Source organism: Haliaeetus albicilla, chromosome 24 (assembly GCF_947461875.1).
Source record: "Haliaeetus albicilla chromosome 24, bHalAlb1.1, whole genome shotgun sequence".
NCBI lineage: Eukaryota > Metazoa > Chordata > Aves > Accipitriformes > Accipitridae > Haliaeetus > Haliaeetus albicilla.
Genome location: NC_091506.1, coordinates 23,757,413 through 23,772,933, shown reverse-complemented (window position 1 = coordinate 23,772,933; position 15,521 = coordinate 23,757,413). Strand labels below are relative to the sequence as shown.

General features: G+C 43.4%; 1 protein-coding gene across 3 annotated transcripts in view; it reads right to left on the bottom strand.

Moving 5' to 3' along the window:
* The window catches only part of FBLN2 (fibulin 2), a 109,603-nt gene that overhangs the window by 79,281 nt on the left and 14,801 nt on the right, over positions 1-15,521 (bottom strand). For all 3 annotated transcript variants that reach the window (XM_069769856.1, XM_069769855.1, XM_069769857.1), the window contains exon 2: positions 521-1,983. In XM_069769856.1, coding sequence (XP_069625957.1) covers positions 521-1,901 — 1,381 coding nt within the window. In that variant the 5' untranslated portion in view covers positions 1,902-1,983. The remainder of the gene's footprint in view (positions 1-520; positions 1,984-15,521) is intronic.

The following is a 15,521-nucleotide window of genomic DNA, read 5'->3' as shown; positions in this document are numbered from 1 at the left end:
ACTAACGAGCTTAGATAGCCTTCCAACCATAGGATAAATATTACAACAAGTGCTGTAAATATTTTCGTAGTAGAAGCACAACTGTTTCACTTCCTCCCCAGCAAAAGACAAAAGCTACAAATGTGATTACATTCAGTTGGTAATGGGATGATCCAAGCAGATAACTAATTAAATCCTTTTGTGCAGAGTAAGATGTTTCTCTAACATCACATTAGAAATTAAAAGCAAGTAATAGAAGGAAAAGGTCGGAGTTTAACAAATCATCACCTGAAATAAAGTTAAAATACCAGAAAACACCATCCACGGTCTGCAAAATCAAAGCAAGGTAGGCAATAGTGAAATGTTACCTATTATGTCAAATGAAACACAAACTATCTTCTGAAAGAGATGAAAGAAGGTAACTGGAGGTTTGCTTGATTTCATGCCCATATGGAGCAATAAGAAGAAAAGAACAGTGGATACGCACCAACGTTATTATGAATAAATGTCTCTAGACATCTACACTAGAAGTAGTTCTTACCTTCTGGTAATCTGGGGTTAGCGTGAATAGAGTTGGGGTCCCCATCTTCCTCAGGATGATAACGATAAAGTGTCTGTGACTGCTTTTGGGATGACTGACTATGGTGTTCCTTTAGAGCAACAGGAGGAGAGGTTGTTGCACTGAACTTTACCTTGGGGAAAGCATTTCCCTCATCCGTTTCATGGGAAGCTTTTGACCAACTTGGCTCTGTTAAATTCACCTCTTTCAAGCCTAGATGCATGCTGTTCCCTGGGTCTTCTTTTCTGGCATGCTTCTTCATTTTAGAGTGTGGGGCTCTTTCTTGCTCATGCCTCTCTTTGTCCCCTTGCTTTCCCTTTGGTCTCCTCTCTAATTCCTCCAGGTGCTTGGGTGTCTCAGTGGTGGCTGTTGTATGCTCCGGAGGAGCCCTGGTGGTTACTGGTGCTTCTTTATGCGTCGTTTGCTGGAGGGATGCTACAGTGGTGCGGGGCACCCTCTTTCGCTCACTTCTTTCTGTGGCACTGCGAACTTCAGCAGGGACCTTAGGCACCGGTGTGGTGAGTGGCGCAGCCATTTCCTCGGTGTACGGATCGGCCAGAGCCAAAGCTGAAGGAGCAATGCTGGCTGGGAGGTAGTCATAATCCTCGCTTTGCTCTTGGCTGATGCTCTCTTGCTCTAGGTGGGACGAGTAACTCCTGTATTTTTTTGGAGACTCCACCTGGGTGTTGTCTCCTTCTGGTGCCTCCTGGTCGTAGCTGTACGGATCGTCGTAGTGCCTCTCCGGTTCGCTATCTTCAGCATCTATTGGACTTGCAGTGTTTAAGGCGAACGTGTTACAGTCTGGAAGCTGGTAGCACATCAGCTCACCACCAGCGTTGGGGCAATGGCAAACCTTGCAGGGGGGCATGTGGAAGGTGTGCCCCGCTACATACTTCTGGCCTTCGTGGAGACAACCTATCCTCCCACACTGAGGACACCCGTCAGCTGGCACCACCGCATCAATGCAGTTTGGGGGCAGCTCTGGGCACAGCATGAACTGGCAGCTGATCTTGCCTCCTCCCTTGGGGCACGAGCACTCAGTGCTTCCAAAGTCCACGAAGTAAGACTGCCCTTCAGGTACTTTGCCGTTGATAAAGCCCACGTTGACACAGTCGTAGTACTGGTAGCCTTCACACGTGCAGCCGTGCTGCAGACACGTGGCGCAGCACGCACCAGGCTCCAGCACGTCCTCGATGCAGTTGTCCAGGGGCTGGCATTCTGCACCCGTGCAGTCCCTCTGTGCACGGGAAAAGCCAGTCCACAGCAGCACAAGGAGGATGGCATTCAAACAGCTCTGCTGCCAGCTCTGGTACCTATCCATAGTCTTCCCAAACAAATATAGCTCCGGTCCAAACTTGCACATTTGATGGGTTTTTTCTCCTAGAAGGCTGTAGATTCAGCTCCGAATCTGCAGTGTTTTCCCGAGTTACCTTTTCTCATAGATCCTAGAGTTATGAAAGAAAACTCTGTTAAAGACTATACTCAGCACATATCCTGTTAAACATTAGAGGTCTTTAAAAGTTGGGACAAAATCCAACATCTGGAAACCTAAGCACAAAATTAATCATAATGTCTTCCAAGCATTGTAGGCACTAAGTTTGGAGTTGCATGCTTCCCCCCACTCCCATTTTGAAAAAGAAAGAAAGAGAAAGAAAAAAAGGTTGTGACTGTTCTCTTCTGAATCTGTTCACAAATGTATACATATTTCAAGAAAAAGAAGGCCTTTATACTTCAACGCCTTTTTGTTAATCTTTCTAGCTAAAAAGAGAAAGATTTTTTGGCAGATAATAAGTAAATACACAGTTCTTCCTCTGCAGATGTACATTTAAGATAATTATTCTTTATGTTTCAATTACAAAGACCCAAATCTTAAAGATCTTTCTTAGACAAAACTTAGCCTTGAGATGTGAGAATTTGTCTGTACACATGTTAACTCAAAATAAGAGGAGGGTTTTTTCTGCTTTCTTCCCCCACTTAGCAATCTTTTGCCCTTCAGTCTTCAGCATTAACAGTGATTTTTTTGCCCCAGCGGTGCTAAAATAGAACTTCTTTGTATATTGCGGTTCCTGTGTGGTTAAACGTCATATTAGCTATCCTGTAATACATATTAGAGGCCGGATCCTCAGCTCACAGAAGTTGGCACAGCTCCACAGCAGGCCTGTAGCACACAGAGGGCTCGACTGACTTCACTAGAGTGACTTCACTAGAGTTACAACTGTAAATGCAGTGGATGTTTATACCAACTGAGGATATGCCACCATTGGCAACCACTTCTTTTATTTTCAACACCACCAGTAAATACTTTATAGTGAATTACTACACTATGAACAGAATAAATAAATAAATAAATAAACAAACATATAAAAATGAATTGGCATAATAACACTTTGTTAAAATGCGTTGAGGAAAGTAAAGTTGTTCGATTTTTAATTACTAAACCCTTTGATCATAGAAAGTTTAGGAGTTAAAGTAAATCAGCTGTTGTCCTTTATATCAAAAGCATGCTCAAAAACCTACACAATTAACATGGAAAAGTAGTTAAAACAGAAAAAAGTCTGCCTATAGAATTTTACAGAATTAGTGATCTGATTATTTTTCCAGAACCCCTCCCATCATCAAAAAATAAAGACCCTAAAACATTTATCTATGGGGTAAAATGTAGTCACATCACCAAGAACAATAAACCACACACGCAACAGGAATCCTGCCAAAAAAATCCATTCAGAAAGATTACTTCTCCCATTCAAACTGGGCTTCCAACAAGTCTGCTTCGGCACTGCTGGAAAGCAGCCAGGCTGTGGGAAAAGCGTGCCTGTTCTGATAAGATATGGACAAACTGTGCTAAGAATTTCCATAGTTCTGCCCTGGAATTTGAATTACTTCAGTACATTGTACAGAGATATAATTCTTACAAATGTAGGTTTTTCTACTACTAATTTGAGTGTATTAGTTGAGTGTGCTAAAACATACTGATTGAAGGAAAAATATAATTGTCAGAAAGTATAATAATGGCTTGGAAGAATCTCACTTTTTCAGAGCTGCTCTCAAAACTACGGTATTTTGTATGAAGGAGAATTTTCAATATGTGGTGCTGAAATTAATTCTTCAGAATCCAGCCTGCGAATTAATAATTCATCCTACTTTCAGCAGCTTTTCCAGGTAATCCAAATCTGTAATTATTACATAGCTTTAGGTGGGAAATAATGAATGGAAGGACAATTAAAGCTTACAGAAGCTGCTTCTGTGAGGGTCCCACAGCAGGATTTTGCCACCATCCCCTCCCATTGGTACCTCCTGGCTTTAATGCTTCAGTGCACTTAAGTCCCTTGGTCAAACTCGGTGCTTGCCAGAGCACTGCTGGCGGCAGCTGAGCTCAGCTCTGCCCTGGCCTGCACTCCCTCTCCTGCATCAGTGCTTCCCAGGCTCAGAAAGCCCCAGGACCCCGATGTGGGCCATTTGGGTGTCACAGCCCCAGGTTCGGCCAGCCTCTGAGTGCACGAAGGCAGGGCACAGCATTGCCTGGGTAATCAGCTCCTGTGGGTCGCATAAGGGGCAAGCTTGTGCGCATCATCCACTTTATATCCAAATGGCAACTACTCACAGTCAACTACTGCTGTCCTGGTGCAGCACAGCCCGTCGGGTCAATGTGACAATGGGAGCAGGACACCCCTGTGAACGGTGTTTGCCTGCCCTGCTCATACGTTCAGGTTTCCCCAAAACAAGCACTCACTTCCCAGGCATGAACTTGATCGCCCAACAGGAAACCCCCAAATTAACTCGTCTCCTAAGCAAGCAGCAGAAAGCCAGTCATAATTGATATCTAGCATGCCTAGAAGTTCAAGAACAGCTGAGGGTTTATCACGGGACAGTCCTGTTTTCGTGAAAGCAGCTGCCTGACTGCCCTCCCCTGTACAGTTACCTCCTCCCCTCCTCATCTGCACCCACTTTTGGTCCAAGGGTTTATTTGCTTGTCCAGGTCACCTCCGTTTTTCCTCTGTTGCTCTCCTTGCTCCCTTGCCTCTCCCCCATGGAGAGGTTCGGAGAGTTGGTGGCCCCTCTCCCACAGCAAGCCCTGTCCCTGCTCCCCACCTCTCACGCTTTCTGCTCAATGCCTTATATTCAGTCCTTCTGTAACCTTTCTCTTTTGATCACTTCCACATCCCTCAACATTTGGTTTCTCAAGCTACCAACCTTGAACTGATAAAGCTGAAACCCTTATAAACCCTTTTTCTGTTAATAACACCACAACCTTCCCTATCCTCAGGCTCACTTTCCTTCATCAGAGGCTGCTTGTTTCTGGTGTAACGATTCCAACAAAAGTATCTCTTTCTATTCCTTGAAACCATTGCATTTTCCCCTGTGCTTTCTCCATCTGTTCCCCACACCCATCGCTCCCACCCATCCCCACCCCCCCTCCCATAAACTTGCATATCAAAGAAACAGTCTCTACTTCAGGCACAGAGAAAAACAGCTTTGAGTGAAGCGCGCAGACACGACTATTGAGCCCTACTGAGAAAACGCATCCCTCCAAACAGAGTGTGTGTGCTCTTGCCAGCCCACGCAGCTGATGTGCAACTGCCTCTGGATCTCTGCCCTTCCCCACTGCTGAAACGATGCTCTAGAGACAGCAGCTAATTACTTGGTAATGGCATCAAAAGCCAGAGCTGTGAAATAAAGGTGTCTATACCAAGAGGGTAAAAAATGCGCTATCTCTGGAGGATAGGGGAGTTTCATATCAGTAGATATTACTGCAATAATTTGTTTCCATTAACTATTTTCATGCTTTAATGTCCTTTTACGCAACTGGGACAATACGCAAGGGCTTCACCTAAATGACAATCAGGTTTTTTTAGTCTCAATTCTGTCCTTCACCCACTGTTATCAGTGTCATTGACTTTCACTGCTCAGTTGGGCGAGATGTCACAACAAATTAAGCCCTGCACACCTAAAATAAAGGTCTTTCATAGTCTCTGTTGAGAGCTTTACAGAGCTCTACAGCAAGATAACCCAAGTGACACCCCAGTCCTCATGCATTGCTTCATGACCCAGAAGACTTCAATTTATGTCCTTTGTGCGGTTTCCTAACCTGCTGTGCTGCATATCCTGATCTCCTTTGGTTCAAGTGCTAACCCTGTTGGCTTTAGTGGAGTTGTACTGGGCCACTATTAAAGTAGCTGTTGCTGGTCCTGTGCACACAGTGCGTCCTGAGAAAGCATGAGTGCCCATGCAAGGGAGGGCCAATGCTCTGGACTGGGACTAAGTCCCTCAAAGTCAACAGAAGTAAACCTGGGAGGCAAATCAGCAGCAAAGAGAGGATGGTCAGACCACAAAGGAGTTCCTTATTCCTCAATTCCTTCTTTAAAAACGATTCCTAGGAAAGGCAAGGCAAAGACACCTTATGGAAAACCAGCTTAAAAAAGTAAGAGTCCAAATGAACATGAACTACAGGCACACATCTTCATGGAAAAGGAAATGAGAATGCTTCACATTGCAGATGAAACCAGTATCTGTGTGACAGGACATCCAAGGCTCACAGCAAATACCATCAAAATTATAACTAACACTGGCTGAAAAACATCATATTCCTGTCTCCTGGCAGGGGAAGTGGGTAGAACAAAACAAGACTTCAAAATGCTTACTTCAATTCAATTTAGGGCCAAAAAGTTATAAATTCTGACGTTTTTGCAAAACAATATACTCAAAGTGATTTACTTCAATCAAAGCCATAACATAAAGTCGAAAGGAAGAATGTTGACTTGATTAAAACAGTTCAGCTGTATTACTTGAAAATGTTGATGAAACCAGTGTGTTCCCACAGAAGATCTAGACATTTTAAATGTGCAACTTCTTTAAATTAAGAGGAGTATTTTATTGGGAGATTCTTTTTCCAGATGGTTTCACTTCAGTGCTGAACCAGAAAGCTTATTCTAGGTAAGCAGAGGTGACAGGAGGCGCTTTCCTTCAAAGACTTCACATGAACACCATATTTCTGTGTGACGGTTGCCCCAGAGAAGGCAGACCAACTGCAGAAGGTGTGCATGTATGGAAGAGATACTGCAGGACCAAGAGCATTCTTTCAAATGTTCATGGAATAAAAAGACACAGCCATTTATAAACAAAAAGCAATAAACAGAATAAATTCAGCCCACTGCAGAGGACAACACCTGCATGAGAACCCGCTGACCTCCAGCTTTGAAGATGTACCGGCGATTTAATCTGCTGCAGATCCCTACAAACAGGTTTAGATAGAACAATTCTTTTCTCCATCCTAACTCTCAATTCCTCACTAAATTGCCCTTTTCAAGGATGGTAAAAATAGAAATGCTGTTTTGATATACATCTTCTCCTTTTGAACAATGTGCAGGGCCAGATGCAAGGCTGATGTGAAAGCAGAAGGTGGCATACAGCCGTGCGATGCCTCCTGTGCCATGTACTGGGAGCACACTCTCTGCTGGGTGCAGCTGTGGGGGTTAGCCACTTGGTTCATCCATTAATCTACGCCCAGGTTTCATGCCTACAAAAAAGAAGTCTGTCTACGCCCTAAGCCGTGAGAAAGCAAATCCTGTAGTGGCACTCGCCACCTGTGCACAAAGCAAGTTCATCAACCCACAGAGCAGCTATGAACCGTTCTCCTGGTCTCCCAGTGCTACCCAGTCCAAACTGGCTCTCCAGGCTCAGGCTGTACGTAGCCAGGGACCAACCACAGCCCTGGTCTGTGATGTTGAATCTCTTCTCTATCACTTTGGTGAAAGCACTGTAAAAACACAGTGGTAGGCCGAAGCGCATGTGCACGCCCGCACCGAACAACAAGGTTAACGTATTTCACCGGTCTGTGTATTTTAGCACCTCTCCCCAGCCAGACCTCTCTGGTCTGCTGCAGCTGCCAGCAGCTCTTAAATGGCTGCGGTCATAGTTTAGACTAAGGGAGGAAGAAGGGAGGGGACGGAAGGAAATATCAATTTAAAAACAAACCCTTTTAAATGCAAGAGAAAATGGAAATTTGTGAGAGATCTTTCTTGTATGAAAAACAGAAAAAAAACCCCTAAACCCGGTAACTCCTGACTCGGCTGTGCCAGCCAGTGGATTAGCTCTTCCTTTCACACCCTCTCAATCCGGAAACTTGTGATCTCACCAAGTGCTGGAAGGGATTGCTGCTGGCTGCTCCCAGCCCATCTCCCTAGCAGAGGTAACTAAAGTGCTATTCACCAGACGGATGAATGAAAAGTGGAGACGGGTTTCCTTTACTGCTCTTATGCAACATACAGTGCACAGAGCCAGTCATTTCTGCTGGCTAATTAATGGAATTTGAGATGAGCTGAAGCCAGCCTTCTCATTCAGGGCACCTGGATTGGGAAGAAAGAAAAGAGAGGCAGGATAAACCCCAGCGTAAATCCAAATTCAACGAGCTGCTTTTTCTTATCGAAAGTAAAGCACAAGATGCTTAGTCACTTCAGTGTTGTCAACACTCCAGTTCTTGGCGAAATCAGCCTGTTTTCAGAAGTCATAGCTTTTGCAGGCGGTTTTCCTCAGCTTTACTTTCAATAAAAAAATCAGTTACTGTTAACCCTCTTTTCATGGAAAAGCTTAAAAAATGGACATTTGGGAGTCCGGAGGATCATTACTTAATTCAACAGAGAACTCAAGAGTGGGACAAACAAGGAGCAAGCAGCACAGGATCAAAACTCACGCAGTTTCCCAAATGCGGCTCCGATAAGACCTCCCTTTCCAGCAGAAGCGCCCCTGGGCAGAGATGCTCCCGATGCTCTCCAGGACATTCCCCACGCTCAAATCCAAACAGGAACCTGACACGCTGCAGTAATGGAAAAGCATCACCCAAGGTATTTCAGCTGAAGTAGCCAAGCATTAGCAATAGTGACCAGGCAGCTCTGGGACGTATTCTTCCAGAATGTGCAGCTTTTGAAGCCATTTTTAAAGTCCCGGAGAGTGAAAGCAGCCTTTTTCCAAGTGAATGACAGGGCAGAGCCGAGGAGGGGAGAATCATGCCTTGGGTCTATTGTGTCAGTGCTCCCCCTCACCCCAGATCAGCCCAAAAATAACAGGGCAGGTACTTGGCTCACTGGAGAGTAAAATTCTGTGTCATTGGGAGTCGCCACTGCAGCGGATCCAAAGTGACTCAGTGGGAGGATGGCAGCTGCAGAGGAGCAAGAAACGACTCACATGGGGGAAAGGAGGCAAAGAGAAACACCGTCCCACCCAGCGCACGTGGCTGGTCCTCGTCCCAGCTCTGACACGCTGGCAGTGGAGAGCTCAGCAAAGGGGCTGTGCATGGACAGGGCGACTACGGCAGCTGAAACATGCCAAGCACGCTGCCACGGAATCTCTGACAAACCAACTAAGATTCAGTTTCTCTCAGGACAATGCAAGTGCAGTGTCCGTGCACAGGAGGCTCAGCATGTAATTGCAGCTGGGCCAGGGTCACACAGCTCTGCAGAGCCTAACTCTTTCTTTTTAGTGAAAATGAATGTGTTTGTTATTGATACACATTTTTGGTTTTTTTTACATCACCAAGTTTCAGGTGACTATATATGCATCTCAAAAACACAATTAAATAATCCAGCTATTTCCACAACAGCCAAAAAAATGTGGGATAAGATAAAAGCAAACTCAGCAACAGCCACTCAGAAACGTTTCCCAAGGCACAGCCAACAAAAACTTGTCAAAGCTCGTAAGTTATGAACTAATTTGCACAGAGAGAGCTCTTTTGGCAGCAGGCAAGCAGAGTGTGTCCCTCAGCTCCACAGCACCTCAAGCAGCTGCACATATGTGGAGACAGCCGCAGGAGATGTGGCAGCACAGCTCCTGCCCCAGGTCCTGTCACCAGCACCAGTTCAATGCTCTGGGCTCATGTGAACGCTGTCAATACTGGTAGCTGCTCTGATGAGTGAAGGAAAGGAGTTTTCTCATTTAATTGAAGAGCTGCACTCCTCCCTTCCCTCTCAGGAAGAAACAAATCCCTAGTTTCCACTATGCTCCCCATTATTTAGATACTTTTTGGCAAGAAACCGTAAGTAACTCAAGCAGAACATACCCCCGTAGAGTCTCATAATGGTGCTCCTCAAAAAGCATCCTTTCAAGGTCCTGGATTACATTTCTCTCTCTTCTCTTTTCCTTCCCTAATCTTCCTCCAGGATACCCCAGTCCTCTGCCCCTTCCCAGTATTTTAGAAAGTTCACGTATTTGCAGGGCTGCTGCTGACTCTCACCAAGGAAAAAAACCAGCTGCAACCTCAAGGACAGTGGCATGCAAAATCTGAGCATCTCATTTCCACTCCCTCCATGATCCCCTCTCCCCATTTCTTCTTTCCTCAATGAAATTACTACGATGCTACTTAAAACTTCCTGTAAGGAACAGATCTAAGCTTTGAGTTTGTTTGTTTTCTTAATCCAGTCTTCTATTATGCACGAGCCCTGCCAGCACTTTGAACCCCACTGCCTTAAGCAGTGACAGTCAGTAGTACAGATCTTCTCCTTTTGTTGGGAAGCATGTTGGCTGGAGCATCTGGGCATTAAAGAGAAGCACACTGGGGTACTGTCTACCTATTTCAGGCAGCCCATTTGGAACAGTTGAAAATGACAATTCCCCACCCCCACCCTAAAATACAAATTAGGCAAAAGAAAGCCTACTATTTAACTGACAGCTTAGCAAGTGGCCTTTCCGGCCCTATGCACCGCCATGTGCCAATTTGGAAATAATTAACAACTGTTTTCATTGAGGGAAGACTGAAGGGAACTGCAACACAGTTTTCCACAGTCTACCTGTGAGGCAAAACTGCTCACCAGGCAGAGGAGCAGCGGTTCCTGCATCGCCTGCGCTTCAGCCTCAGAATTGAAGAATTTGATTTGAGATTCTCCAGAGTAACTCAGAGGGGTTTGCTTCAGTCTGCCAATTAATTCCAAATGAATATCAAAACAAAATGTCAATACAGTAAGTTCGTAGTAAATAATTTTTCAGTAAATGTGTCCAGGCCTTGTCATTGTCAGGATTAATAATGAAATTCTATCTGCTGATGAGGTGAAAATAACACATATTGTACAGTGAACATTTTATAGTCTCTTACTAATTTGGTTCACAGTTTCTCCATAACTTTTATACAGAGCTCTGTCAACATACCACTTCTGATCCACAACACATACAGTTGCTGTCTACAATCAGGATTTCCCTAGGAGTAGACTGTGAATCTTGACATGTTCCCCTCAAAAGGCACAATGATTTTTCACAATGTGGCAAAATCCCCAGAAGGACACAAGATCAAACTCTTTTCCTTTATGACTCAACAGGATCCAGATCTGTCCCTCAAGAGAGTAAACGTGCTCTCAGCAGCCAACTGTAGCAACAAACCAACTCCTTTCATTAGCTGTGCTCTGCTCCACAGCTGAGAAAATACATCTTCCATTCTCCCAGCTGCAGAACGCACCTAGCTGAGACTTGCATGACAGTAGGTGAACCTCTGCACACCCACTGTCCTGCCTGTACTCTGGCTCTTAAATAAATAACACTTAGAGACAGCACACAAGGCCATCACTGTCTTTGTTCCATACAGAGAGGGCATTCTCTGCCCTATTCTTCTGGATAAAGGCTGGGGGGGAAAAACGGAGAAGGAAGACTCCTTAGCTTATTATAACTAGTGGATAAAATGCTAGCTCAAATTTATCCATCGCAAGCACACCGCTGCTTGCAATCCTTTCCAGGTTTTGGAGGCATCATTGCTGTCGTCTTCACCTCCACCTCACACTTTGAGGAAGTATCTCTGTCTTGAGTCATTGGGATTGCATTTTCTTTGTTACAGTAAATGGTCTCAGAATTTTTCATTTACAAAATTTTCAGCCCTCTATGTAGCCCTGAGCACATTATTACTGCTGGAATCATCCCAGATTTGCTAGGTCTTCCCTTGACAGTGATCCTGAGAGTTTGCTGTGCTCTAATCTGAACAGAGAGCCTTCCTGTTAGAAGGCAGGGACAAGAATAAGCAGCACAAGAAGAAATAACTGTCCTGACCACTACTTCTACCCATAAGGCTTATCTAGAGTAAGCCTGGCATGAACCAAAATCTTTGAGCTTCACTGCAGGACAGGTTGCAGAGGACCTCCACTGCCAGAGGCCAATCTGTGCCTGAACCTGCACACAAGAACCATGGATACAGGATGAAATGGAGGTGTAAAAAAATACAAGGGTGGATGCATCTCCCAACAGAAACTGGTACTGGTATCACTAAATAGTCATCTCCGCTTTGCCGCCTCTCAGCCCCATTTCTTGATTTCCCAATCTTGTGGTTTTCTACAAGCCACGAAGGAGGAGATAGGGTTTAGAAATCAACTCCACAAAGACAGGCTGGGTTAAGGATCCAGCCTTGTAATTTTGCATTGAAAAAGGTCCAGCTAATTAATCTGGTTGAGTATCTGCCCAGATATTCTTTGGTATGAAGAAAAGGAACTCAGATTTATTTCTGCACTCACATACATGCCCTATCTCCACCCACGCCATGAGACAATGGACTGCAGACAGAGCATATCTGTAATAAGTGGACTGGATGTACCATGAGACATATTGCCAATTATAAATTAATGAAGTCCAGAAAAAGCAACAATGATCGTTCCTCAGGAACAGTTTCCTCTCATATGGTGACAAAAGAAATCCCATATCAGGGTTATTATATATACCAATTAAATTCTTTAGCTAAAGCAAGAAATTATTATTTTAATGGAGGAAAAACTAGAACATTTGGTTAAAATGTTCTCACAGAAATGTTAATTACCACAGGCATTAAACAAATGGAAATCAAAGCCTACCATTTGTTGAGCACTTTGAAAAGTTTTAATGCAAAAAATGTGCTGGAAAGAAACCTTCTATTTTTTCTTATGAATGAAAGCAAATCCCTGTAAATGAAGCTACATCTATCACGCTGCTAATCAGTCAGCAGCCACAGATGTAATCCATCAATCAAAACTGTTCCTGCACAAACTTTCCATAAAAGATAATGGAATGAATTTGGTTTGTTGGATACCAAAATGCGAAAAGATGCCTGCTCTGCTATTTCATCTCAGAGCCTATCATTCAGAGACAACAATAATGCCTGATGTAACTAATAGAAGTTATGCTTGCAATTCCTCCCATCTTCCACTCTGTGTTTATTCTTCACTGATCTTCAAAGACTATGAAGGGTTGTGTAAGAGAAGCTGAGAGTTGCTGTGTGACTCCCATTTTTGGAATGTAAACTAGCCTGTGCTTCACTGGCTAGGCGTGAGGCTGAGGAAGGTTTTGCTCCTCAGCGGCCAGCGAGTGCTTGAGGTGATGGGACAAGCAGGTCAGGGTCCCATGCACCCAATACACACACTGCCTGGGACCTTTTATTATATCTGCTGTAGCACACAATTATATGAACCAAACTTCATGCTGACCAGGAAGACATCTAGCTCCTACAGACAGACAGAATCGGTACTCTGCCAGAGAGGATCTTGATGGGTAGTGCTCTGAGTCCTATTTATCCTTCAAGAGATGCCAAGGCCAGTAATGCTACATCATTTGGTGAAGATTAAAATCTAGAGAAGTGTTTCAGAAGAGGCATCATACTAGATGTTGGAGAAACTCTGGTTCATTTCTTCAGTGATAAGACCTCTTCTCTTCTGAGCAGCAAATTTATTTATAACCAACCTGAGTTAAAGCTATTAAGAGGCTGTCATAAAATGAAAGCACTGACCAGTACTTTGAAACTCATAAAAGCGAAGTATCCAATACTAATTCTTGCTGAAGGGTTTCAACATAAACAGATATAGAAACAAAAATACACATACTTCTTGTACTCCCCTGGAATGCTTTTGCTCTCTAAGGAAGGTGCCCAACCCTTTTGTCTGCTGCACCTGTGGAACCCTGGATCCTGAACTCCTTCCACTGATTTCAGTAGCTTTGGACCAGATCCAAACTGTCTGAGGTGCAACCTTAATTTGGAGGATAATTTCGTGGAGATAGGACCACTGTTTTTTTTCTGTATACTGTACAGAAACTCAAACTGACATACTCGATGATCACCAACAGATAGTTTGCCATATGTCTAAATACATCTAGACAACTTCTGCCCTCAGATGCACAAACGTAGTTCTTGCGTTCATAATGATTTGTGGTTCTGTACCATATTTACCCTACAAACCAGAACAATATTAGAAGAGCAAGTCTTGTTTACTTTGTAAGTTATACGTTACTTTTTCTGTTACCACAGAAAGCTAGTATGATCTGCTGTGTAAATATGCAACACATACTCCTGAATATTTTAAGTTACTGATCATCAACAAATACAAGTAAACCCATGATACTTGCAACTAAAGGCAGAACAGTCAAAATTAGAAATCTCAGCAATCCAGAAACACTGATACTGCAAAATTTGGCTTTGTTGTAATGGGGAACATACTATGGGTTTAAGGTATCTAACAAAATGGAGATTTTACTTTAACTGCTGCCCAGAAGAGAACCAGTGTCATCACTGAAGAAACCAACCAGACTTCTCCAACATTTCTGAGAAAAAGGCAGCTCCTTTCAAATATACTGAGAAGCAAGCTAGCCCCATATTCTCATATAAAATTTTGGGGAAATGAAAACACTAATGTTAACTCTGCTTTTCATGTCAGGCCACACCCAGGTATTCCTCTGATGCTGGAGAGAGAATCCAGAGCAATCAACTGATGAGAACGTCGTTTTTTGCATTAAATGATGCACATGCAGGTACTCCCACTAACATAAAATGCTGATTGAATATTCTTATATGTTACCTTATAGAGTTGCATATAATTTAAACAATACTTTTCCTTTCACAACATCTTGTTTTTGTTGAATGCACTAACCAAACAGTAAATTCAATCTGATTTTCATTACAATGAACAATACTCCATGAAGGTGGTATTGACTAGTGCACACAATTTGTTTGGTCTTGGTATATTGAAACACATATGTATGTTTTGGTCACTTTTCTCCAGGAAGGAAAGGAAGCTATTTTATTTTGCAGTTGAAGAAATCCTGCAACTGTAAACATGATTTATGCAAGGGGAAAGAAATCATTAATACAATGGAAGAAGAATGAGCTGATACTCCCTCCCTCCACAATAGTTATGCACAGTCCAGCACATGACTGGCAAGAAAAATTAAGATGACAAAGTTACTAATATGTAAAAGATAAAGTCTCCCCAAATCACAGAACATTTGGTATTAAAAACCAAGACAAAACAAAACAAAGCAAAACAAACACTGAGGAAACTAAAGAAAGTGAAATGAGAGGTATTCCTGCTCTCCAGTCCTCTCTCAAATTCCTCTGTTAGTGCTTCCACAAATACAGCCTCCAAGGCCTGACTAACATGCAGCCGTCCGGCAGAAAGAGGCACCTGCAGAGAGCCTTCCTGTGGCACAACCTTGCCTCACCCCAGAATGATTTTAAACACTTTGGCAGCCCAGTCAGACGTTCACGCCCAGCTGACTGATTTTGGAGGCTGGGAGAAGGAAGATTTTCACTAGATTTCCAATAATATAAAGGTACAACTACTTTGCAGAATCACTTCTAAAAGCAAGGGGCTGATACAGTGATCTTGGGTATTCAAAGAACAAGAATAGAACAAAGGGGACCATGAACTTAAATTCTCTAAAGATCACAGGTTCAGTTTAACTTCAGTTTTCTAGAAGTTACCTCACTGATGAAGCTTCCTCTACAGTCAGTGGAGAGGTGGTTAAAACTTCAGAGAGCAACCACTCTCACTGATAATCTGTTTATGATGGATGGATTGCCCCCTCAAGATGTGAGCTTGTCTTTATGCACCATACGGGGACCTTACATGATTAATTACCTTATTTTCACGTAGATAACTCTGAAGAGCCTGTGATTTTTCAATTTGCAAAGGAGAACTCTACAGGGAATGTGAACAAAATTTATAGAATTGCAAGAAATTCGGATAAACTGAAAGGGATATTCCTTCACCGAATGTGGACC